This window comes from Typopeltis vanoorti, chromosome 12 (genome assembly GCF_054136105.1).
Source record: "Typopeltis vanoorti isolate ZY-2024b chromosome 12, IOZ_Tvanoo_1.0, whole genome shotgun sequence".
NCBI lineage: Eukaryota > Metazoa > Arthropoda > Arachnida > Uropygi > Thelyphonidae > Typopeltis > Typopeltis vanoorti.
This window is the reverse complement of record NC_143560.1, coordinates 89,545,445-89,571,396: the sequence shown is the minus strand read 5'-3', so window position 1 is coordinate 89,571,396 and position 25,952 is coordinate 89,545,445. Positions and strand designations below refer to the sequence as shown.

The window sequence follows — 25,952 nt, the reverse complement described above, 5'->3', positions numbered from 1 at the left end:
GGCTCAGTATATCGTCAAAAGTGCTAATTGATACTTGGACAAAGTGTGTCCTGAGTTAACCCCAGTATTTATATATTTTTCAGAAACGTTTTTTAATAATGGAAAAGTGTCTTAGAACAGGACTTTGAAAATAAGACAGCAAATGAAACAGGTGATGCTAACCCTAATTGTGATACACGTGCTGTAACGGCGAGTAAATCTGATGCTATTCAAGTAGTTCAAAGAAAAAATACAGTAGGAAATATAACAGTTCGTATTTGGAATTCGGGTTTACTTGGTGTGGAGATGAAAGTGAACAGAAACCTCAGCGTGTTTTGTGTTCTGAAGTGTTGTCGAACGAGTGCATGAAACCTGCGAAACTCCGACGACATTTAGAAACTAAACACTGTGATGTGAAAAATAAGCCAATTGAATTTTTTCAGCGACTCTTAGGGACATTAAATCATGGGAAAGATATAATTTCGGCCATGGGTTCCATTAATAGCAAGGCACTGGAAGCATCCTATCTCTTAAGTTTGCGCATAGCGAAAACAGGGAAAGCTCATTCTATCGGGGAAATTCGCTACTTCCAGCTTTAAAAGATGTGGTACAAACTATGTTTGGCAACAAGTTACTAAAAGATGTTGATTTGAAATCCGAGGACGCATTTCTGAGGAAATGCTCTTTCAAATGACACAGTCGGTCGCAGAATTCATGATATGATATGCCGTAGAATCTCAGTTAATTGAAAGAGTTAAAGAAGAGCCCTCGTTATGCGTTAAAAATAGACAAGATGTTACAAATGATGCGCAGTTAATATGTACTTAATATATGCACATAATAACAACATTCATGACGATATTCTGTTTTGTAGAACTTGGCTATCCCGAACCAACTGGAGGAGAAAGATTTCACACTCTCAATAATTACATAACACACAAAGGGATCCAGTGGGGAAAATGTGTAGGCTTCTGTTCGGATGGAGATCGCTCCCTTACAGGCAGGCATAGTGGGGTTGTTTCTATGGTCCAGATATGAATTGGGTACCATACATAGGGAAGCGTTAGCCTCCAAAGGAACGCCACCAGAATTTAAAACTGTGCTATACAACGCTGTAATGCTAGTTAATTTTATTAAAGCTCGACCGTTAAATAACAGGTTCTTTTCAGTATTCTGCGATGAAATGGGCAGTGAATATATCCAACTTTTGCTTCATTCTGAAATTCGCTGGCTTTCCAGGGTCAAAGTACTAACAAGGCTATTTCAATTAAGGTACGAAGTTTTATTGTTTGCAAATGAATAATTCTGATTTTGCGTCACTCCTTGTTGACGAAGTATGGTTATCAACACTATCCTATCTTTTAGACATTTTTTCGAAAATAAATGAACTAAATCTCTCCCTTCAGGGAAATTTTTTAACTGCTCTTGATGCGTATGACAAAATAAAGGCATTCGAGAAAAAAAATAACTGGTTTTATGGATTAATTATGTAAAAGACAGACAATTTGCACCTTTTCCAACATTGGAATCCTTTTTAGTGGAAAATGATCAATTTATTGATTCTGAGTTTCTGGAAAGGGATTTTGACCACCTCAAAAATCTGAAACGGAATTTCGAAACATATTTTCCGAATAACTTTTATAAGAAATTTCTGTGGGTTCGCGATCCATTTCAGGCTTGCAGTCACGAGAACGACCTTTTGTTATCGAAAAAAGAACAGATAATTGAGCTTTCAAGTGTCAGTGGGCTTAAAATGCAATTCCATGATCTTGGTTTGGCTTGATTCTGGATCTCGCCTTCAATGAGAAGTGAATTTCCTGAATTATCTGAAGAAGCATTGAAAATCGTCATGCAATTTTCTACAACCTATCTTTGTGAGAAAGGATTTTCATTGCTCCTTCAAATAAAAACAAAATACAGAGTCTTAGTGTGTGTGCCTATCTTCGACTGAAGTTGACCAATATTGAGCTAGATATCCAGCAACTCTGCAAGGGCAGAGAAGCACAACCATCTTATTAAAAGTAAGTAGTAACATAATTATATTATATTATTTATTTGATGCACTGTTAATCGTTTACTTTCAATTTAATTAATTATGTTTCCATATGTATTCAAAACAAGCATTTAGATTTATTATGTTATAAATGGCACAGTTTTTCTGAAATGTTGATAATTCAACATTTCGGAAAAACCCATTCGGTAATTCCCATTGGTTTTTAAAAAAATTACAAAAAGTTCAAACGACGTACAGGGAAATAAATTAAAAGCGCAATGTTTATTTTTGAAGTAAAACTTTAATTCCAACATTCTAAAATGTTAATTTTATTGCTTTTCTGTCGTAAAATCGTCGATGACATTGTCGAAGTCTATCACTCAGTTGCTGTTTTATAGACAGCATGGCAAGATTTCTTAAACGCCAAAAAAGTGCCGCTCGGGGCGGTTTACCTCCCCCAGCTACGCCTCTAACTTAGTGGTCCATAGAATTGTTTAAGGTATTTTACTGGTCCCTTAGGCTTAGAAAGGTTGAGAAATGCTGCTCTATAACGTAGTCTGTAGTGACGATGCTCTCCTTGAACTGTCGCTTCCTGTTATACTGTAGTACAGGGGGTGGGGAACCTTTTTAGTATCAAGGGCGAAAATTGCTAATTTAAAAACTTCCGCGGGCGACTGACAAATTTTAACTCTTATATATAGTGTATGTAGTGTGCAATATATATGTCAATAAGTAAATGTGCAACATTCTCATCTGATATGGTATCTTTTAATTACAATTGTGTACACATATGATTATAACAATCTTAAACTTTTTAGTGAGAAGGTTGAAACTGCTTTTTTTTTTTTGTGAAAGCTTAGAAATATTAGCCGCCCTTGATGAGACGGCTACTCGAAGTTCATTGGTGAGATTTTCGTCAGTGAGTCTTGTACGAAGGCGAGTTTTTGCCACACTTAATTTTGAAAAAAATTGCTCGCATTGATGAGTAGAAAATTAGTAGAAAACTGAGAAGCTATTTTCAAGGCGTTATTTTTTAAAGAAGGGAATTTCTCAGAATCAATAATTTGTAAAAGTCCAATATAGGCAGATTACTATATTTTGATTTCAAAGTGTTATCACACTGCAAATCAATCAACTCTAATTGCAAGGAATCGGAAGCTTCCTCAGGGCGTATATCAAAAGGTGTTTCAAATATTTGTAACTCAGTTGTTTGATTCAAAACACTTTGACACTGATCAACATACTCACTTGTTGATTTTGGATTGTGTTCTCTTAATTTTGGAAAATGTGTAAAGCGGTTTTTTTTTTCAGTTGGGTAAGAAATAATTGAAGCATCGATTCAAAGCTCTTGATATGAGTGAGCAAAGAGGTCGTTAGCTGATTGGCGCCTTGTAATTTCAAATTTATATTATTCAAAATGACTAGTTATGTCTACTAAAAATGCTAAATCACTTTGAAACTTTTCATCCTCCAATTCTTTAACGGGGACACCTTTAATGTCCAAGAAAATTTTCACTTCGTCTTTAAGTTCATAAAATCGCTTCAGCATTTGAGCTCTACTTAGCCACCTAACTTCACAATGGTACAATAAGTCCCCATATTCGGCTTCAAGATCTTGCAAAAATTCTTTGAATTCCCTGTTGTTCATCCCTTTACTTTTTATCAAATTAATGGCCTTTGTTACTACATTAATGACGCTGTTCATCTTGAGTGACTTTGCACATAGATTTTCCATATGAACGAAGCAGTGGCACACAAAGTATTTGGGTTCCATTGACGTTTCTTAAATTCATTCTTAATCAGAGCCGCGAGCCCTTTTTCACGACCTACCATGGCGGATCACCATCTGTAGCAAGACCACTCAGTTTTTCATACGGTAAATCGAAATCCTTTAATGCTGAACTGACGATTTCAAATAAATCTTCACCTTTAGCTGTCCCCTTCATTGATTTTAAAGCAAGAAATTCTTCTCGTATATATTGAAATCTGTAGTTAATCCCCATATAAATATAGCCATTTGTGCGGTATTTGACAGATCAGTAGTCTCATCGATGGCTAATGAGTAAAACACAAATTCTTCTGAATCTACTTTCAAAGAAGTTTGGATGTCATCAGTGATATCTTTAATATGGTCAGAAACAACTCTTCTTGATAGGCTAATAGTTTTAAACAAACTCAGTTTTTCTGGACATAAAATCTCGACGGCAGTAAGGAATGCAATCTTTCACAAACACACCGTCATTATGGATTTTAAGTTGTTTAGCAGTTTGTTCACACAACGCATAACTAGCTTGAGTTACAGATGATCCTTCCTGAATAAGCTTTTTAAAAAGAGATTGGCTTTTGATTATATTTTCTTTCAAAGTCGCTATCTTGTCTAAACGTTCTGATCCTTTTAAATTTTCATATTTCTGATGCTTACTCAAATAATGTCGTTCAAAATTATATTTTTTGTAAACTGCAACATGTTCGTTACAAATAAGACAAATGCACTTGTCATTAATTTCAATAAAGAAGTATAATTCTGTCCACTTTTCACAAAACAGAGCACATTGGCCACTTCTTTTACGCCTTTCACTACAACTTCTCATTTAAAAAAATAAATTGAATAAAGTTGTCAACTGGTTAATTACAAGGCACTCGCAGTACTGCATGAGAAAAACAAAATCAATGTTTTGACACGCGGGAAAGTGTCATGGCGGTAATTGGGAAGCAACCAATCAGAGAAAGTCTGAACTTTGCCCGCGAGAAATGCTCCTGATTTCTTTTTATTTTATGTTATATAGTTATTTTTGATTTTGTATATTTAATTATTTAAATTTAAATTATTATAAAATTTTATTTACATGTACATCAGCAAAGGAGCGAATTGAAATAGACTCGCGGGCGAGGGGTTCCTCACTCCTGCTGTAGTATGAGAAAGATATAAAAAACTAAATAAAATTATACAAACAAAATTGAATATTTTAATTTAATTGGACGATACCTGACATTGCATAGATGCAGCTAAACGATCATAATCTGGATCGTACGAACTTAAAGAAATTCCTAAACACGATTCCAGATGTTGATCACTTAGCTGCGATCTATGCTTTGTCTTAATAGTATTCATACATGAGAATGCCGATTCGCACAAATAAGTTGATCCAAAAAATGCGTTAAAATAAGCGGCGATTCTCCAAATATTTGGATATTTACTTTTGTTTACCAACTTCCAAAAACTATTATTTGAAGCAATTGATTTGAGTGGATATCGCATTTCATATTTATAATTTCTTCTTCCAAATGTACTCTATTTGTGTCGAGAAATTCATTCAATTTTGAAGCTGTATTCTCCACATTAATATTTTCATTGAAGGGATATGATAAAAAAGTAGCGATATCATCGAGCTTACTGATTCCTTCAAATCTTACCTCAAATTCGTTCATTAAAAGTCTTATGCTTTCAGCGTGTTTATTAAATATGATTTTAAGGAGCTTATCATATCAATGATTGTTTTATTTTTTCCTTGTAATTCTAAGTTTAGGTTATTTAGTTTTTCTGTTTTATTTTCAGGGATTGTAAGATTTCTTTATTTGTTTTGTGGTCCCACTTGGTATATCCAGCTGTTTTTCTGAGGAACTTCATTTCTGCTGTTTGAATTCGTTTTTCATCTTTCCTTTTCATGGTCCATGTTTCGCTTCCGTATAGTAGAGTTGGTTTTGAACAAGAACATTATATATAGTCTGATTCTAGTGTGTTTTTGTACCAGGGATGGCGTGACCTCTTGTTCGTCCTTGAATTGGAATAATGTTAATAATTCTTCTGTGAGTGACATATCCTCAAAAACCATTCGAATAAAAATACATAATTGTGCAGTACCAGCGTAATCAGTAGATTTAGATTCGTCACACTATAGTGACAAAAAATTGCACTTGTTTGTTTTCATGCAGAATCTCTTCAAAGTTCCGGCTGTTTTTTTCTGCTCTACGCATGATTGTGTTTCATGATAATGACATTGTTAATAGCAGTTATTATTTCAGATTTATTCTTAAAATTTTGAAATAATATTTCACCAGCTTTGATGAAGGCTTCCTTCCATAATTCTCCATCTTGAAACGGCTTATTACGTTTAATTAAAGTTTCAGCAACTTTGAATGACGCAATTGTAGCAGCCTTTGCGCCTGTATTGTACTTGACGAAAATATTTGTTGTGCTGTTAGTAGTGTCTTCATTTGATGTACCTTTGCTTTTCTTAAGGCAGTGCCCTGTGGATAATCTTCGTAGTTTTTATGAACAGTTCGATAGTGTCGGTAAAGTCACATTCGCGTTGCAAATTATACATACGCATTTGTCTTTCATCATAATAAAGAAAAAAATCTTCTTCCCATTCTTTATGATAGTGATAAGTTTTTATTTATTTTCACACTTGTTCTTGGCTCACTCATTGTTATCCTTAATTGTTTTTTTTTTTTTTTTTTTTAAACAATACTAATTGCATTCACTTGCTTAATTTAAAATAATACACACTAAAGATCGATAAACGGAAAACGATTTCATGGAATTACTCGGTACTAAAATACTGGATAATCGGGATACTTTGGCTGCAAGGGTCTTGATCAAGAAAAAAAATACACGATGGACTGTCAACTGCCAGTATACACGTCATCAAACGTGTTACCATTGGGCGCGTTCAGAACCGTCAAGCGTACGTTTCTGGACGAAGCGAATCATGTGACTGCTGTAAAGCGATGGCTTCGTTGTTAACCGCTAAATTATAAACTTTACATCAGATTAGAAATAAATTAATTTGACAATTTTTTTATTAATTAATAATTTTGATTATCACTTATCTATTCATTTTCAATCTATTTATTTGTTTAATTTGCTACATTCGTTAAGAAACGAATAATTTGCTACATTCAGGTGCCTTGCGGTCTACGTCTTTGTCACCCCTGGCCAAGATTCTGAAAAGCGGTCATGGTCTTACATAGTCATTATGGCAACCATAATTTGACTTTGTTATTATGTACTACGTGTTATTGTTTTATGTAAAATATTGCCAATATACCTGTTTATAATAATAAGGATCTACTGATAAATTACCTAATGCTGTTCATCCCCCCCTTTGTATTTTTGAGATTTTAGATCACGTCTTCTCTGCCACAAAATTCCTTCATACTGTCACTTAATGAATACTTCATACTGTCAAAAATTTAAGTTTCAAATAAATTTTGAATATTTTAAAATAAAAATAAAATTTTATTTTAATAAATAAATAAAACACATTTTTTAAAATCTTTTACTATGTTTCAATATATTTAATATAATATTTGAAGCATAATTGAGGAACCTTAATGTTCGATAATTTTAACGCTCTGTTGCATCCCCGTTCTTGGATATTGCTATCATCAGTGTGGTATGGTATGAACGTTGCGAAACGCATGCTGTACCACGTCATCAGGTTTTCTTCTCGTAGATCTTTTGATCTACATGTTATGGGATTCGAACTCCTGGAAGTCGCTGTACAGGTACTTTGTAGCATTCATAGTACGGTCCACTGCTCCCACAGATTCCCAGGAAAACAACCTTCATACCAAAATGCTATCGCCTCCTCTCAGTTCTAGTGGACCATTAATTAGGGGTGATTCTTCTCTCAGATTTTTCTCCTAACTCAGTCACCATCCAATATGACATAGCTGGAAAACGAGATACATCCGAAAAGCCAACTTTGTTTTTCTAGTCTTCAACAGTCCAATAAAGGCGTAAATATGGGTAGCTTGAATGGGCTTCGAAAACCCATATACGGAGGAAAATCCAATGCACTTATACATTGCGCAGTTTTAAACAGTTTAATGGATGAAGTATGATGTTCAAAAATTTTTCATGCGTGGCATTCAGCTCCAAAAATGATGCCTTTCATCCATTAAATTTATTTATTGTTATATAATTTATTATTATATATAATTATACCAGTTATATTATCTAGGCGAAAGTTGAGAGGTCTATTGATAAACTCGAAAGTTGTTGTTTTTCCTGTAAGCTTAGTTATTTCACAGCGTCTTTGCAATGTGTCAGAATCGTGTTTTTCTGCTTCAAGTTCTTCATAATCCTGAGGCATTGCCTCAAGATTATGATAAAGAAATTTCTAACAATGAGAACCATCTGCGAGATGTTAAGACTTCTCGAAATGGGATAGTCCCATCCCATCAAAATGGAATGGGACTATCCACAAAATTAAAAATTTGATTTTTTTAATGTTTTTAATGAACTATCCTCTAAATATTTTAGGGATGTTGCCGACAACACTCAGTTCGTGAAATTGTCTTCCAATGTTTTTTGAATATCAGTGTTTGCTCACCTCGAATTAAAGTCAGTCTGAATCTTGGCTATATATAATTTAATTGTTTTAATTTAATTTTAGTGGAACGATATGATCGTCATCTCGACCAGTGGACAGAAGTAATTAATATGATGAGTCCACGAAGTAATTTTGCTGCCGTGGTTCTGGAAGGTTTGCTTTTCGCTATTGGAGGGTTTAATGGTAAAGAACATTAAAATGAGACTCTTTACTTTAATTTTAATATATATTGAATATATATTTAAATGCAAGTTTTAACATTTTTATGCATTTTGAAATAGAAGTGATACCTCATCTCTGGGTATATAAGTATATACCCAGAGATGAGGTACAGATTCTAGTAGAGTCAATACTGCAGTTTTAGAGACGCACCGTCCGCGCGGTTAGCCTAGTGCTTCGCAACCATATGCCTGGGGAAGGAGTGTCCTGGGTTCGATTTCCAACCATCTGACTGCGGATTCGAACCCGCAGTCAGATGGTTGCGGATTCCAACCCGCAAAGGTCTTGCGAATATCTGCGAACCTCTTATTGGAGAATTGAAGTGGCTATGAAGCTCCGTGTGCTTACTTCTAGAACAGGGTTCTGGGTTATGTAAAAAAAATAATAAAAATACAAAAGATAAAAAAATTAATAAAAATAGAAAAAATCATCTGCCCACCCACAGTACTAATGTACTATAGTTTTACATGCTTTCGTGGGAGGGATGCACTTAAAAAATTAATGTGATATGCAAATTATCGGTTATCATATGCAACTTTTACAAGATCGCAATTCTTTTTCTTTTTTTTTTTTTTCTGTCGCAGTGTGTGTGTGTGTGTGTGTGTGTGTGTGCGCGCGCGTGCGTGCATGCGTGTACTTGGGAAAAAGGATTAAAACTTAGCTTATAAAGTTGCTTGGTATCTTTAACATAGTATATACCCAAAGTAAAAAACTTTATATATATATATATATATATATATATATATATATATATGAGAGAGAGAGAGAGAATGTAGTGCATACTCAATTCCTATCGGTGAATTGAGAATAGGCCTAAAGTTTGAATTCACTGATAGTCAGAGGATCTTTTCCTAGGCTATGTTCCCGTTCGTACAATGTCATTTCTACCCTTTCCCATTGAAAAAAAAAAAAAAAAAAAAAAAAAAACTCTGACACAGTCATTAGATATCCTTATTAAGGTTTACTTTTACCTGGTTAGAAAGAAGCAAAAAATTAAACAGCTCGACTTTTAGAATACATTCTTATAGTTTCCCTCAAAATACAATCCACGTTCAAAGTCAAAAATTTAGAGCAGGGATTCCCAAAGTAATCAATAGCTACCCACGGGGATCTTTGGGCAAGTTTAGAGGGGGGGGGGGGGGTAATAAAGCCAGTGTGTGGTTGGTAAGATTAGTTTAGGGTCTTTAAAGGAAATATATCCTCAAATTTAATAGATAATTCTAGATATCAAAGATAATTCTAGAACTCTAGAATTAGTATTTACGAAACAAGTCGTTAACTCCGGCACTCAGCAAAGTGGTTTATCCTCGTGCACATCAACTGTGAAAGCATGAATTGTTTTAGTTAGTGTTCAAGTAGATTTTCGTTCGAGTGGTCTGTTTGGCTGTCGTCAAACTTCAGTGGTATTTTTAGTATAGCTAGATATTTTCGTTCTGCAATGTTTGGAAATGGATTGCAATAGTTTCATATTAAAGTAATTATTTTAGCATCATCGGATATATCATAGTTGAGTACGTTTTCTAAAAACGATTATTAGTTTATAAAATATATTAACTTGAAGATTATTGCTCTTGGGCGGGGGGGGGTCGTCTTTGTTATCACTGAATTTTTACTTTAGGGGGTCTCTGATCAAAAAGTTTGGGAACTCCTGGTTTAGAGGATTACGCATGGGAGAAATGTAACATTTTTTTGAGAGTGGTAAATGAGATAAATAGCCTCCGTAGCTCATTTGGTATCGACGATGGTCTTTAGTTGGAAAGACTTGGATTCGAATCCCGTCTAGAACGCGAAGAACCTTTATCATTGCATTTCAACTAAAGGTGAGCAAAAACCGGTCTCATACAGAGATGGTAGGATTTTTTCATCCCGCAAAACAGGCAGACCGGTCAAAAGAACACATGTAAATTACCTGGCAGACAATGCAGATAGGGTTAGCTGTGGCAGACCATTTACTTTAACACGACAAAAGGGATAAACGGGACGAGGTAGATCAATACGATGTCAATGCTTGAAACTTGACATCGTACAGATTAGAAACGCCATCTACGAATATTTTTATAATCTAAAAAAAAAAAAAAACTGTTCACACACTTAAAAAATTCCTGGATATGAACACAATTCACATTTTCATACGTTCGATTGGGTTAGCCTGAATCTTTACTATATTTCCAAATAAAGAAAATAAGAATGTTTGGACCCCCCCCCCCCCCGCAGAACAAAATAATGTGCCATCAGCATCAGTTAATGATGACCGCTGCCTGTCAATATTTGCTGATGATTAACAAATATTTCTGGTCTCCTTTTCACCTTATAGCTCTTCTCTGCATATTATTATGCTGATGTCAATTTTTAAGTATAATAATGAGAAATTGGGAATTAAAAGAGTTCAGTACCGAGCTTTAAACTTTCTGAAAGGATAGAAAATATAATACAAATGATAAAATTCACTATGAAAAATAACATAAAAATAACAGTAACTATGTCTAAAGAGCTCAAGTAGATGAACAACAAAAAACTCGCTAAAGATCAAAAAAGTGTTTAGTAGCTTTTAAATTTTTACACTTATTAGTTTTACTTATTTTATATGCTAATTAATCCCATATTATTGTTATTTTGCTACGTTTTCTAACAGGCACGACTACAATTGCCCTTGTAGAATGTTACGATGTTCATCAGAATATCTGGCAACCTGTAGTTAATATGAAACTTCATCGTAGTGCGTTGAGCGCATGCGTTGTGAACAACTTGGTGAACGCAAAGGAATATACGTTTCTAGGTAAGTATTTTGCAATAAAAACGAACTTCTTTAATTTATTATTATTTTTTTCATTTCCTTATTTTCCAATTCTTTCGATTTTTATCGTCCTCATGTTTTCTCAGCCAAAAATATAAAACCTAGGCAATAATCTATCTCCACGGACAAGTAATATAATCATTACTTGTCCGTGGAGATACCTCTATAATAATAAGTATCGGCCGCATAAATATTCGAAAACTTGAAGTAGAATAACTGATTGTTTATTTCAGTGTGAATAATGGAGACAGTCATTTTCCTAAAAAATAATGTTACTTCTTTATTCAAAAAAATTTAGAAGTTCACCTCGAAAGCATCCATCATTACATGGCAAGGGTTTGATTCATGAAAAACTTTTTTACTGTTAATATTGAACAAGACGTCAGGATCAACTAACAAAATCAGCTTAGCCACCGTGTACTTTCACATCTCAAGATTATAGCATTAATCGTCCAAGTTAACCCTCATTGTCTAGATATAAGAACGACGTGTCTTGAGGTCAAAGAATTCATTCCATAGTTAGCCGAGAGGATCAGTTTCATTTTAAGTACAGAGATATAAATCTGGAAATGATATTATTCTGTTAAAAATGGAAACTAGAAGCTTGTCAAGTGTTACAATTAAATGCAAGTTGTAATTACAAGTAAAGCAAATATATTTGTTGTAAGAGGACCTGTGCATTGCGATTGACCAGTTGACTTAAAATGATCAGTGAGGGTGAGGCGGACTTCTCTGGTATCTCCGTGGTGTCCGAACAGGCTTGTTCACCCTTTCCGTCCATTGAAAGGTTCAAATTTCTAACAAGCAAGATTATTTTTCAAAATGTACAGAGTAATTTTTGAAATAGAGCTGTTTTCTTCTTTTACACAAGTGATTTCCACAAATCTGCCTGATGTATTTGAAGTCCCCCTCCCCCTTTAAGAACCAAGTATGATTTTAGTGATCGTAGCAAGCAGAATTCAAATCTAGAATTCGACATTTATACCTGGATTAAATTCGAATCCAGAAATAAATGTTGGGTCGTTCCCATGAACGACCAACTTGCGCCACCCGAGGCGTTTATATATTCGGAATAGGGTGGCCTACCGTCTCGGTTTACCTGGGACAATCCCGGAATTCTTATCCTTTGTCCCGCGTTCTGGAACTGCCTGGGAATCGAATGTCCCTCATGAACGAGGCATTAAAAAAGTTACAAAAATGAATTTTTTAAATTAGAACCTGTAATAAAGCTGTGAATAAAGTATTAATTTCAGCAATAGACATATGGCCCGGTTTCGCAGACCGATCTAGTGAGCCACGAAACAACATCTGTTACGCAGTATATAATACAACACGAAATGACAAGAAGGGAAGGAGGAGGGGGGGGGGAGTGACTCGCTTGGTGAGGATGGCAAAAGGGCAGTACGAGCAACAGTTAGCTCATGAGACTAAACCCAAAAGAGTTTTTTCGATACGTAGCCACTAGAGGAAAGAATGAGTATAGAAAGATGATACCTCAGTTGCTGGAAGTGGTAGAATGCCCGGCACCTCTACTAGCTGGCCGAGCGGGTTCGAATCCCGCTGTGGGCATTGATGTTTGTGATTGCCTGTGAAAATACTAGTGGTGATCGGTGGTAGATGGCGTTGGTGTGGATGATGAAAGTAGTTGCGGTTCGTTGTAGTTGGTGGATTGAGTGGTGGAGACGGAGAGTTGTGGAGTAAGTGCCCTCCCTCGATGAGTTTTTGGACTCCCTGGAGGTGTCATGTAATAATAATACCAATGTATTATCTTGCCATGAGGTGTTGAAGAATTCCTCCCTCCCGTTCACCTTTTGTTTTATTTCTTCACTGTGTAATCTTAATATCATATGTTTATTTTATCTTATCTATCGGTCTATGTAAATAATGCATTTTGTTATTTTGTTTCTAATTAAAATCTACCACTTTATTTATTCATTTATTGTCATTTCGTGTTGTATTGTATACTGCATAATAGATATTTTCCCGGCATGCAATGCGTCAGGCTTCTAAATTTTATTGGTTACTTCGCTCGTGTGAATGTCTCGGAGATATTCTGAAGCAGACGTCATGTATTATGGAGCTTCTCAACAACTTGTATTTGGGGAAGTAAGGTAAAGAGTTGTCAAGTGCTTTTCGCTGTGTGTGTGTGAACATGAAAAGTTGGTCACCCTACAATGTTCTAAGCCGTTGAGAAGATTTCAGGTATTGTGATTTTTAATAGCATTAAATGTCTAGTGACGAAGGTAAAATATTGATATCTCGCCGCAACATTCAGCTAAAAACCCACAGTTTTTGAAAGTATTTACGAAACTTCGCTATCTTTAATGTTCAACAACCTTGATATTGTACCTATTTAAATATATATTTTTGGTTAAAATTAGTTTATCAAATGACCTTTAAAAACTAAATTTTAGTAAACGAGCTTGAACTATCATTATGCTATTAGTATGAGAAACTTCGGGTAACTTATAGCAAACTACAGTATATAGAAATAGTGGATATTAACTTAGCAGACATTTTTTCAAAGCCAAATGCATGTAGAAAGTATGAAAGTTTCGTAATTTGACCAGAGAGCTTATGAGAATAGAGTCCACGGTATCGAAATTTCCTTATAGCTTGCACTACTTAAAAAGTAAAAAAAAAAAAAAAAGCGACCGCTGCCCAAGCGTCTGCATAATTTGCCTAGTGGATATAAAAGACTACCCCTGGTGGTCTTTTATATCCATTGTTTGTATATATAATTTACGACGCCGAAATGAGGTTCTTTCTTTATCGATTACTTCTTTGATCGCATATATTATTTTGCTTTCATTATTAAAAAACGGCGAGTCTTTTTATTTTTTTTATTTTTTAATAACTTCGGGGTGGAAGGAGGATCACTGCATGAAAAATTGTTGGTTCTAAGGTAAATGTGTGGGTGTACAAGAAAGGATAGGATAGGATGTCCTGGGATGGGAAGGGAACGTTTGTGTTTGGGGAGAGTTGTAGATCGGTGGTAATATAAAATGGACCTAGGTGGATATTGAGGAGACACGTCTTCGAAGTGGTGTAGGTAGGACTTGTTATGAAGTCAGAAATAGTCGATTATGTTAGTACACCAATGCCAGAAGTATCCGAAATAAAGGGAGTGAAATTGTTATATTGATCTGATCTATTCGCCGCAAAAGTATCAGACTGTGTGATACTTGATTGAATTAGGATGATATCCAGATTAACAATAAAGAAGGAGGGTTATGATACTTTTTGTGTAGACAGGCAAGGAAAAAGGAGAGGAGTACTGCTGTTTAATGGTAGCAGAGGAGTTATGCCCATTTAAAGTGGAGATACAAGGGGAGAAAACAGTGGGACTGGTTTTGAGGCAGTACGGTGCGAGGTAGAAGTGGACAGAATGAAATATTTAGTTGAGTGTTGCTACAGACCTGGAAATGTGGATGTTCGTGAAAAGGAATTGAAAGGAAAGAAATGTATAGGCAAATTAGCCTGGCAAATAAGAAAATAATGATCATTATGGGTGATTTCAATTATGGTAATATAGAGTGGAATGAAGAGATGGCGGCTGAGAGTAAAGAGAATGAATTCTGGAGAGACAATTACCTTAGGCAGTATGTAGTAGAGAGTACGTAGGAATCAAGAGTTTTGGATCTGAACATCGCATCAGATGATGTTATTATAAATGGGGTGTAAAATCTTCCACTAGGTAGTGAGAGTGACCATGACGTGATCGCCTGGAGAGTGGCTAACCATATGAAAGGGATAGATGCGAAACTATAAGACCTGTGATTACGAGAAACTTAAGAGACAACTTGCAACAATAATATGGAATGAGAAACTGGATTGAAAAAATATTATTGCTGCTTAGAACTACTCAAGGACTATCTAGTGGAGGCAGTATTAGAATATATACCTAAAGTTAAGAGGCTGAATAGAGCAGGAGTGAAATGGATGAATGAAGAGATAAGGTTGACAATATGGAAGAAGGTATTATGGAAACCGCATAAGATGAGTGATAATAATCAGTTGCATGGAATGTATAAAGAGCAGGTGTGTGTGTGGGGAGGGGTGACTCGCTTGGTCAGGATGGCAAAAGGGCAGTGCGAGCAACAGTTAGCTCATGAGACTAAAAATAATTCCAAAAGAGTTTTTTTCGATGCGTAGTCAGCAGAAGAAAGAATGATTATGGTAGAATGATAACTGCAGAGGACATAGTCCAGATGTTTGAGCATTTCATAAAGTATTTAAGTTTTGCGGATGTGACATCATGCATATAAATACAGTGGGAAGAAAAGAGGAGGAATATGAAGAATTTAGTAAATGAGGCTAATAAGGCAGTAAATATCACCTCGTGTTTTGAAGGAATGCTCCAGAGAGTTAACAATACCTTTGACATACCTTTTTTAATATGAGTCTTGCACTGGGCCGAGTTCCAAAGGAGCAGAAAGAGGGAAAATTAGTTCCTCTTCTTAAAGGGAGGTGATAAGACCAAAGCTAGCTTCGAATTATAGATCAATTTGTGTCTGGAATCGTGGTTAAAGTATTGGAGAAGTTAATCAGGACAAAGATTCAGAACTGGGTTGATAACAGCAGCATTCTCTTTGATGGTCAGCATGGGTTTACTAAAGGAAGATCGTGCTTTAGTAATCTGCTTACTTATTATAACAAGGTGACCAACGCATTGGATAAAGGTGATGTATACACAGTGGTATATTTAGATTTTACAAAGGACTATGATAGATTACCACATGATAAACTGGTGATTAAACCGGAAAGCATGCGGTTGGTTAGTAGGTTAGTACGTTGGATAAGAGATTGAATGTCTGATAGGTATCAATAATGTGTATGGAGGAGCGATATCCCAGAAGAGGCAAGTGACTAGTGGTGTATCCCAAAGATCTGTTTTGAGGTCGTTACTGTTTAACTTGTATATTAATGATATCGAGAGGGTTCTGATTGGTGATATTCAGTTGTTTGCGGATGATGCAAAGATGAGGAACGAAGCCGATGTAATGGCTTTTGCAAGAGGACTTGAATGCGCTGGCTAAATGGGTTAAGTGATTGAGTAATTGGGATTGCCAGCTCAATATTGTAAAGTTTTAAAATTTGGGAAGCAAAGATGGGATGCAGAGCATAGAATGGGTGACAATCTCTTGGAGGAAGTGGAGATGAGGTAACTGGGGTTGATCGAGATAAGGACCTAAAATTTTGGGGACACATTGCTAGAATCGTAAAGACAGCACAACGGATTTTAACAATAATGCGGAGGACACTGGCGTATAGAAGTAGGAATGTTACGGTTTCACTGTATAAGGCTTTGATTAGTGGTGTATCCCACATATGGACTATTGTGCACAGATTTTGTTACCTAGTTTTCAAAAGGATGAAAAGATATTGGAAAAAAGGACCAGAGATGATTGACAAAGGTGGCTTCTGGTCTCTGCAGTGTTCATATGAAGACAGATTGAGAAAATACAAATTGCAGAGATTACTGGATAGGAGGAGAGGATATGATTGAGATAAGAAATTAAGGGGTTGTTTCCAGATTAATGTGGATGATGTTTTATATAGAATGGTAAAAAACAAGAGGTCATTCGGGAAAGCTGTATAAGGAGAGTGTGAATAAGGGGGGTGAAAAGCAGATATTTTGCACGGGGAGTGGCGGGTGATTTGAAATGCATTGCCTGAGAGTATTGTGAATGCGAAGACAGCTGATATATTTAAGTCACAATATGATGAACTGAGTGTATGCAATAGTGGGATCTCCCGAGATAAGTCACTTCATCGGAAGGCCTTGAAAGTCTGATGATTATAATAATAATAATAATTGAATGAGCTGTAGAGTGGACAGAGTTGTAGAGCAGTTGCCTTCCCTCGATGAGTCTTTGGACTCACTGGAGGTGTCATATAGCAATAATAATAATTTCTCGGTGTCTTTAATTTATAGTATAACCAAGCGAAAAAATTTTCAACTTAATCCATAAACATGAACGTGCTCGGGATACTACCGTGGATTTTATTTTGTAGCGATGAGAACACAGCCACAAGAATAAAAAAATACCCATTACAGGAAATTTTAAGTGAACGAATTTCCTGTTCATGAACGTCATCGCTGTGTTAGAATATCATTCACCAAGTGAGCAATTTCATTTGTACTTTCGGTCTTAAGAACTGTTTAACTATATTTATATAGTTATTTTTTCCAATTAGACTATAGTATGGAAATAGGCATTTACGAAGTACAGTATTTGTAAATATTTTTGGTACATTTAGCCGCACATTTGTACGGTTTCTGAAAAGATGGCTCATGCAGACGTGGATCGTTTTTCATCCCGCAAAGCATACTTCCTGCGGAACACATAATTGAAAGGCAGATACTGGACTCGTTCAGTAGAATTACGACTGCTACACTGCAAAAGAAATCTAAGCAAATGGGAGTGCAGAGCACTGATCAACTGCAAAGCCAGGGAATCCCAAACATAAACTTCACATAAACTTCGAGTTTATGTAAAGTTGAAGTTCTCTGTCATTGTTGAAAATGTGAGATAATAAAATGATGTCCATGGCCAAATGCAGTGTGATTGTACATCTAATTGCAAAATCGTAGTCTGATTGTATACTTTACTCAAACCTTACCAAAAAATATCGCCTTAGTATTTTTAATACTATTAAGAGAATTAGTTTCATTAAATCATTTTAGCATTTCTTCAGGATAACCAAAATAAGCTTTAGTGTGATATTTTGTGGAATGCTACTTTTTTAAGTGAAGCAGAAGATTGACTGTTTGATTTCTCCATTATTTTGGAAATGAGAGCAGTTATTTGTAATTACCTAAATGGCATAGACCTGTCTCTCATTTTTTGGAATAGAGTAGATGGGTATAATTTTCCACAAAGAGTAGATTACACCAGGTATTAAGAGTACCCATAATTATTATTATAATTACGCTAACGCCTTTTATTACCCGACACCGATTTAGTGCTAACGTTAGCTGCTGAGACAACCCATTCATCAACCTCTAGACAAAACACCTACTCCTAACACCCTTGCTAACTACACTCTTATACAAGGTGTCCCAAAATTCACGCAAGAAGTAATTTTGATAGAAAACACAGGTTTTTAATTAAAAATTGTAATTTCTTATTGATTCATAAAGTATACAGTATAGGGTTATGCATGGAATAGCATATCGGGTAAATGGCCTCCACGGCTTTCCTGGCACATACGCACTCTTTTGTCGAAATTTTCCATGACCGTTTTGCATAAATGTGGCTGAATTTTGTTGATACAGCGCTCAATTTCCTCCTGCTCAAGGCGTGGGCCTGTTGCCATAACCTTAGACTTCAAAAAATCCCAAAGAAAAACGTTCAACGGCGTTAAGTCACATGATCTGGTTGGCCAATTCTGATCACCAAAACGGGAAAGTACACCCACCAGGAAATGACTCGTGCAGTAATTGAATTGTTTCTCGGGCTGTATGGCATGTGGCACCGTCTTGTTGAAACCATATCTTGCAATTTAGGCACAAAAAACTGGATTATCATGTCGCGATAGCGAGCACCATTAACTGTTATTGCCTTACCAGCCTCATTTTCGAAGAAGAATGGACCGATGATGCCTCCAGCCCAAAATCCGCACCAAACAGTGACACGTTGTGGATGCATTTGTTTCTCAACAATCACTCGTGGATTTTCTGAACCCCAAATGCGACAATTTTGTCGATTAACGAAGCCATCAAGATGAAAATGAGCCTCATCGCTGAATATGATTTTGTTCGAAAAATAAGCATCCATTTGTTGTTGTTCTATAATCTATTCAACGAACTCTCTTCGCTGTGTGTGGTCAGTAGGCTTCAGTTCTTGAGTCAGTTAAACTTTGTAAGCATAAAGATGCAAATCTTTCGTGAGAATATGCTATAGAGAGCTTCTCGAATTGCCCAATTCAAGACCACGGTGCCGAATTGATGTTCCTGGACTCTCAGCAACATTCTCAGGAACTGCTTCGATGTTTCTGTTGAACGACTTGTTGAAGGACGGCCAGAGTGTATAAGATCACTAATTGATCCAGTTTCCTTGAATTTTTTAATTAATCTTTTCAAAGTTGATGAAGTTAAATCACTATTCCGACCATATTTTGTACGAAAATTGCGAACTGTAGCTGCCAAACCTTCATTATTTTTAAAATATTGCTCGCCAATGAAAATGCGTTGTTCTTTCGTGTAGCGCTCCATTTTTAATAACCCTGAACTGTCAGCTGTCACGCTGTCTTTTTTCTTTATCATTGGCAACCCTTTACCGCACAAATGGCGCTAAATTTAAATCTTGCATGAATTTTGGGACATCCTATACAACTTCCACTGATGACCCCTTTTTCTGTCCCTTCTTGTCAATGTACAGAAGCCTTTAGTCTCAATTCTATAAAACCCCTTTAATAACTTAAATGCTTCTATGCTGCTTCTTCTCCCCTCTTTTTCGTTCTATCAGCTAATTTTTGAAGCTTACAAACTGTCAATCTATTCTCGTATTACACAGACGTGCCAGTCTTTTGTCACTCGCCTCTGGATCCTCTCCACTACTTCATCACCACGGAATTCGGGAGTCCACACCTGTGCGTAGTAGTCTAGAGGTGGCCTCATTAATATAAGGCCATATAATAATGATAATAATAATAATAATCCCTCTATACCTGTTTGTTAGTGTGTTCAACAACCATTTAATCTGATGTGCTGTTTTGCTAACTTTCGCAATATATACCTTCTAATCTTCAACTCCCTGTCCAAATCATACCCAGTTGAGTTTTCTGCAGTTCAGTTCCATCAGTATAGTTTATAGCTTTGGATCTTTTCCAAAGTGAAGATATCTTACACTTGGCCACATTAAACTGGCAACCATTTACCTTTGACCATACTGCTAGTCTGTCTTTTTGCAGGATCTCTGCATCCCCCTTCATTTGCCATTGCTCTTCCCAGTTTAGCATCGTCAGCAAAAAACTGATTATTTCATATCAGATCATTTCCTATATCATTGATATACAAATTAAACAACAGAGGACCTATTACTGAGCTCTGTGATGCACCACTGGTTCTGGACTCAACTTCTCCATAAACCACGCTCTGATATCTATCAGCCATCTTCTAATCAAAATCATCAGATTCATGTCCATATCCATTTGCACAATTTATGCAATAGAGTTCTATGTGGAATCTTGTGAATTGCTTTTGCGAAGTCTAAGCAGTATCACTGAGTAGCCATTTCCTTTATCCATCGCCATTATCACTTCATTATAAAAAGTAAGCAAATTACTAAGGCAAGACCAATGCTTCACAAAATCATGTTGTCCCTTAAAGAGTATCATATTCCTATCCACTCCTTCCTGAATTCTGTCTTTCACCAATTTCTCTAATACCTTAGTCACCAATCCTGAGATGCTAACTGTCCTGTAATTTGCTACTTCTGTCTTGGAGCCTTCTTTATGCATTGAGATTATTTTGCCCTCTTTCCACCCCAATGGCACCTTCCCACTACTGAGGCTTAAATTAAACAGCTTTTTCAGAGGAGCCTGATAATTTACTTGCACATTCTCGTAATACATGGGCCGATATACCATCTAATTTCATTGCTGTGTTCGTATTGAGGTTCTGCAATATTTTAAGCATCTCTATTTCTTCAACATCTATTCTACTGTCAGTCAATGTTACATCTGGCATTGCAAATCACCGCCTAGATGGTACACCTGTGCAAAACGCTCATTCAGTAATTCAACTGTTTGTTTTGTTACCTCCCCACCATTAGCACTTTTTAAAGTCATTCTTCCATATTCATTCCTCATTTTACTTGCCACATAGTGAAAGAACTCCTCAGGATTTTTTTTCGCCTCGTCAGCTAGCATTCTCTCATAATTAACTTGAGCTTACTACTGCTCATGGTCATACTGATCACCTTTTTCTGTATTATTCCACAACCTTTTCTTTGTGTGCAACTCCTACTTAATGAAACTATTCATGAATCTAATTCTTACCTGGTTTATCCTTATGACTTTAGGTATACATTCAGATACCACTTTCTTCAAACTCCCTTTGACCACCTCTCATGCACCAACAGCATCTCTCTCTCTCCCCTTAAAATTCTTATGCCATTTCTCTACTGAAGGCTGTCTCCTCAGCTTGTCATAATCACCTGCTAAATCATTTGTCCCAGCCAAAATAAACATCTATTTCAACTTAATTCTCTGCATCCTTACAGCATCACTGACATCCTCTTTCTTAGCTACAGAAAAAGAACACCGCCATATTCCTGAAGTACTTCTTGTATCAATGAATCTCCACACAAAATCAGATCATTATTCTCAATCTTTCGCTCTTTCATGCTCTACTTTCTCTACCCTTCTTTTGCTTCTTTGTCGTATATTTCAAGCGTTTCTCAAGCCACTCAATCTCACATTTTGTTCTGTGAAGAACTCGTCGCAAGTGCGCTATCTGGTCATTCTCTTTATTTCCCACTGCGTCATTCGTACAGTCCTTCATGCCGCTCACAACACTAACTACGCCAATCGTATTATCACGTATTTCATCTTTCAACCTACCACTATCGCCTTTTCACTCTCTTCACACTTTTGATTCGTTCATGAAACATTTTAAAATCTAAAACAAACACGTTCCCCAGTTACATCCTCCCTCCAAAAATCTTTCGCTCTGCTAAGGTCACACATTTCGTACATGCTGAAACAAACGTAATCACACGTTAAAATCTCCCGCCATTGTTTTGCGCATCGGCGCCACAATACGGCTGATTTTTTTTTTTTTTTGAGTTATGGGATTAAAAACTAGCTTGCAGGAGATAAAAACTCTACTTTCCTGTTCCAGAGGTTAACTGAAAAGATGACCAGCAAAATATCTACGACCTAGTAATCGAAGGCCGTAGCGAATTTTTAATCAGCTGTAGTGGTTTCGCAGTCGATTCTCTGGATAACAACCTACATGACTCTTTGCAATTCTGATTTAACATTGTTGAATAGGTCCATCCAAATTAATATTTTCCTTCTGATATGAACTTCACTGGGAAACCGTCAAGCCTTCCAAACTAAATGACTATTTGCTGGAATGGTCGGTCTCTCTAATGAACAAATTAAGGTAAGTATCCATCGTGAGCTACTTAGATGCAATGGAATTCTAGATTTTTTTTTCTATTTCGTTATACAATTTACCTTTTTGAAAATTAATCAGATAAATTTGAAACAGTAACTTCTGTCGATCTCAGTGAAAAAAAAAATCATTCTTCTTTAAATGTATTAAGTAGATTAAAGGTTGAAGTTTTATTTGCATGTCGTCATTTCAATGCGACATACGAAAACTCAAAACTATCATTGCCACTTGATCACCAAATTATTCGCTCATTTAATCAACTATGTTTCAATTATGTTAAAATCTCAGCAATAATACCCATATCGAAGAGAAAATAGACTAAGCATACGTAAGACGTACATTAAAATTTAAAATTCCTAGTCTAGAAATGTTACGTTTTGATATTATTTAATGATTTATTTATATTTTCAGGTCAGAGTAATTATTAGAACAAGAACTTATTAAGATCATCCGGCATCTAAAGTGATAATAGTAATAAAGTGATTGTGCTCAACTTGATACTACTTATATGCACTTTGATATCTGGAACTCATCTCCTGTATAGAGTTTTATATTTTCTTACGCATTTGAAGTTTTTTTTTGAGACGATTTTCTAGATGCTCTTTCTACTTTGCTGACATGGAGTTCTGTATCATCATGTCCCGTTTTTTGATGGAACGTTTATAACCATGTCTTGAACTTAGAAACGTTAACTCAAGCGATTGTCTTTTATCTCTTAGTATATGTTCCCCTTTAGAAACTTGATTTTTTATTCTTAGAATGCCTGCAAGCTTCTCCACAAATGTTTATTTATTTGGCAGTTGTTTTCCATAGTTTTGGAATAATTTATCGAAGTTCTTTCATGAACTATAAATGATGTAGATGGTCGATACAAGTGAGTAAATTACGACAGCTGTATATTTTATGAAATAAAATATAGTTATCTACTGATATTCGATAAGTCATTTTGTAATTGTTAATGAAATTTTGTAAGTTATTATACTACTACAGTATTTGTAATCTAAGTACAGTCACCCATGACAACAATTACTCAGTGACTTGCATTAAAGCGAGATGAAGGAAGTAACTGCTTGTCGGAAACATTTGCTTGTATTATTATTATTTGTATTATATTTGATTATGGATTATAGGACCCTTCTATAATCAAAAGCATGCGTTCTAGGCATTAATGTCCGCCATTTCATGACAACGAATAAGATAATTTGGACAAGTTTTCCTTCAGCCTTACCACTAGTTTACTGTTTACCTACCATTGGTCTGGCTTGCATCCAGCGTTTAATATTGATTGAAACTGGGCTCTGTGGAGACCAATCATTTCAAGTTTACCACATTATTTTTCTCAAACTGTTTCGCATACTGCCAGAAATATGATACGTGTCTCTTCCACGATGGAGGCATTCAATTACCAGAAGTGTTGCATGTCCATCAGCGTTCATCCCTCCAGACATTACCACAAAAGGTCAGATTCCATCCCAGGAGAAACTGCTCCAAACCATTATAACTCGGACACCAAACTTTATAGTTGGGTTGATGCACTCAGGGATTAGGCATTGCCGTGGTATCGGCCACTCCGATCGGATATGTTAATGTGATTCATCTCTCACGGACTTCCCTACTTTACTAACCCATGACGATGTTTTTTAAACCAGTGTAGTCTGCGGTATTGTTTTGCAGGGATTCGATGTCTCGTATTTACGTAGCATTGCATTGCTGATCTGAATCAATTCAAATCTCTTTTGAATTCTCTGATCATTTTCACATCATACAGAACTCTGACGGACGTGCACCCTGTATGATTCTTGTCTTTTGCCGTTTACAAACGGAGAGGAAACTGATATAGCATCTTATGATAAACGCATCTTTCGAAGTCCAGAAGTTCTTTCCAGTATGTTGATAGTATACAGATGAGTGATACATATGTTTAATAACAGTGCGGATGATAGGAATATACATAATCAGTAGGTTTCATGCTAAATCTGTACGAAATAAGTGCATCTTAATACTTATTTCAATATAGCATATACTTATATCGATCTTGATAGAAACGGAGTTATTTTATCTATTACTTTGCGTTGGCGGAAAACTGGACCGAAATGGTGTCAACAGTATACCAGAAACATAACGGGATCGTCGATCCTAAGAGGAAAGCTAATATCAATGCCGCTTTAGATAAGAAATCAATTTATGTTGCTTCATAGAAGCAAATATCGAAATATGTTATTGTATCAGAATCATACTGTTGGAACTTCTGCTACAGTTATCCTGCACATAATAAATTTTTAGGCAGTAAAAGAGTGTAATTATTAATTCATTGAAAAACCACAAAGAGAAAACAGGGTACACGTCCGTCAGAGTTCTGTAACTTTTGTGTTTCCTAATTAACGACTCTTTGGTGGTGTTAAGGATTTTATGCGAATTTTACCCAATAAAGGTAAATTATTGTACATGTGCAGTTGGGTGGGTTAGATAATTTGGCACTTTCCTTAATAAGGATTGAATTCCCGAACCAAAAAAAATTTGCCCAGTGCATGACAATTGAGCTAATCGTGGGAGGGGAAAGGCACATTTTAAATGGAGTTAAAATAAGGTGATGTCATATCAGTAAGGCTTTTTTTTTTTCTTTTGGCGATTCTGCACAATTCTTAGTGTTTGTTAGATTCAAAAAAAAAAAAAAAAAAAAAAAAAACCTTTTCTAACCCAGTAAATATACTCAACGTTTGCGACTGAAGTGGTTTGATAATTCTAGGTTTCCCGAATATTAAAATGATCCTAAACAGTCTCAGAGTCGTTTCGAAATGGTGTTCTTGTATAGTGACGCTGTTCTACATAGTCCTTTCTATTCAATATATTACTATAAAGAGCTTTTGTCAGTAATTATATTAATATATAATGTTGTATTATTTATACGGTCTCATATGACAACGGCAGGATTTTTGCTCCCAGAAACTGGAGTGTTTCTTGCTATAAAACAACTAAACCGGTCAGAAGAGGACACGCAATGTACAGACATAATACAAGACTAATTTCAAGTTTTGAACACCGCTCATGCGTCGCCAGTGCGATAAAGTAATTATTTCCACCTTCACATCTGTTGTAAGTCAGACTCTGAGAAGAACCTACTATACTTGTACACACGTTTTGTTTTTGGTGTTCTTGTTCCGCGAAGGAGGAAGAATGATTCAGGTTAGATGCTCGCAGTGACCAAACTTCATACATCGAAACGTTACGTGGAAAACGCTCGATAGATTCACATGCTTTACGTGAATTTTGTGGAGAGGACACAGTGAATCGCATCATATTGTCATGGTGGACACGTCGCTTCACGAAATTAATTCACAGGAATTAAAGTCAATCCAAGAAGTGATAGGATATCAACAGTTACGAATGACACGTCGGTGGAAGATGGATAATATAGCCTGTTGAAAAATTGGCGCCAAACTTTATGATATTGTAAATAAAGCAAATAACTTGACATCTGAAGAGAAAAGTGACACA

At 35.9% G+C, this 25,952-nt stretch overlaps 1 protein-coding gene across 1 annotated transcript in view; it reads left to right on the top strand.

Moving 5' to 3' along the window:
* The window catches only part of LOC150100984 (kelch-like protein 10), a 35,800-nt gene extending 12,413 nt beyond the window's left edge, over window positions 1-23,387 (top strand). The window contains exons 6-8 of the mRNA XM_090401750.1: window positions 8,377-8,496; window positions 11,165-11,308; window positions 22,869-23,387. Coding sequence (XP_090257876.1) covers window positions 8,377-8,496; window positions 11,165-11,308; window positions 22,869-22,885 — 281 coding nt within the window. The 3' untranslated portion in view covers window positions 22,886-23,387. The remainder of the gene's footprint in view (window positions 1-8,376; window positions 8,497-11,164; window positions 11,309-22,868) is intronic.
* Window positions 23,388-25,952: the final 2,565 nt, after the last annotated feature.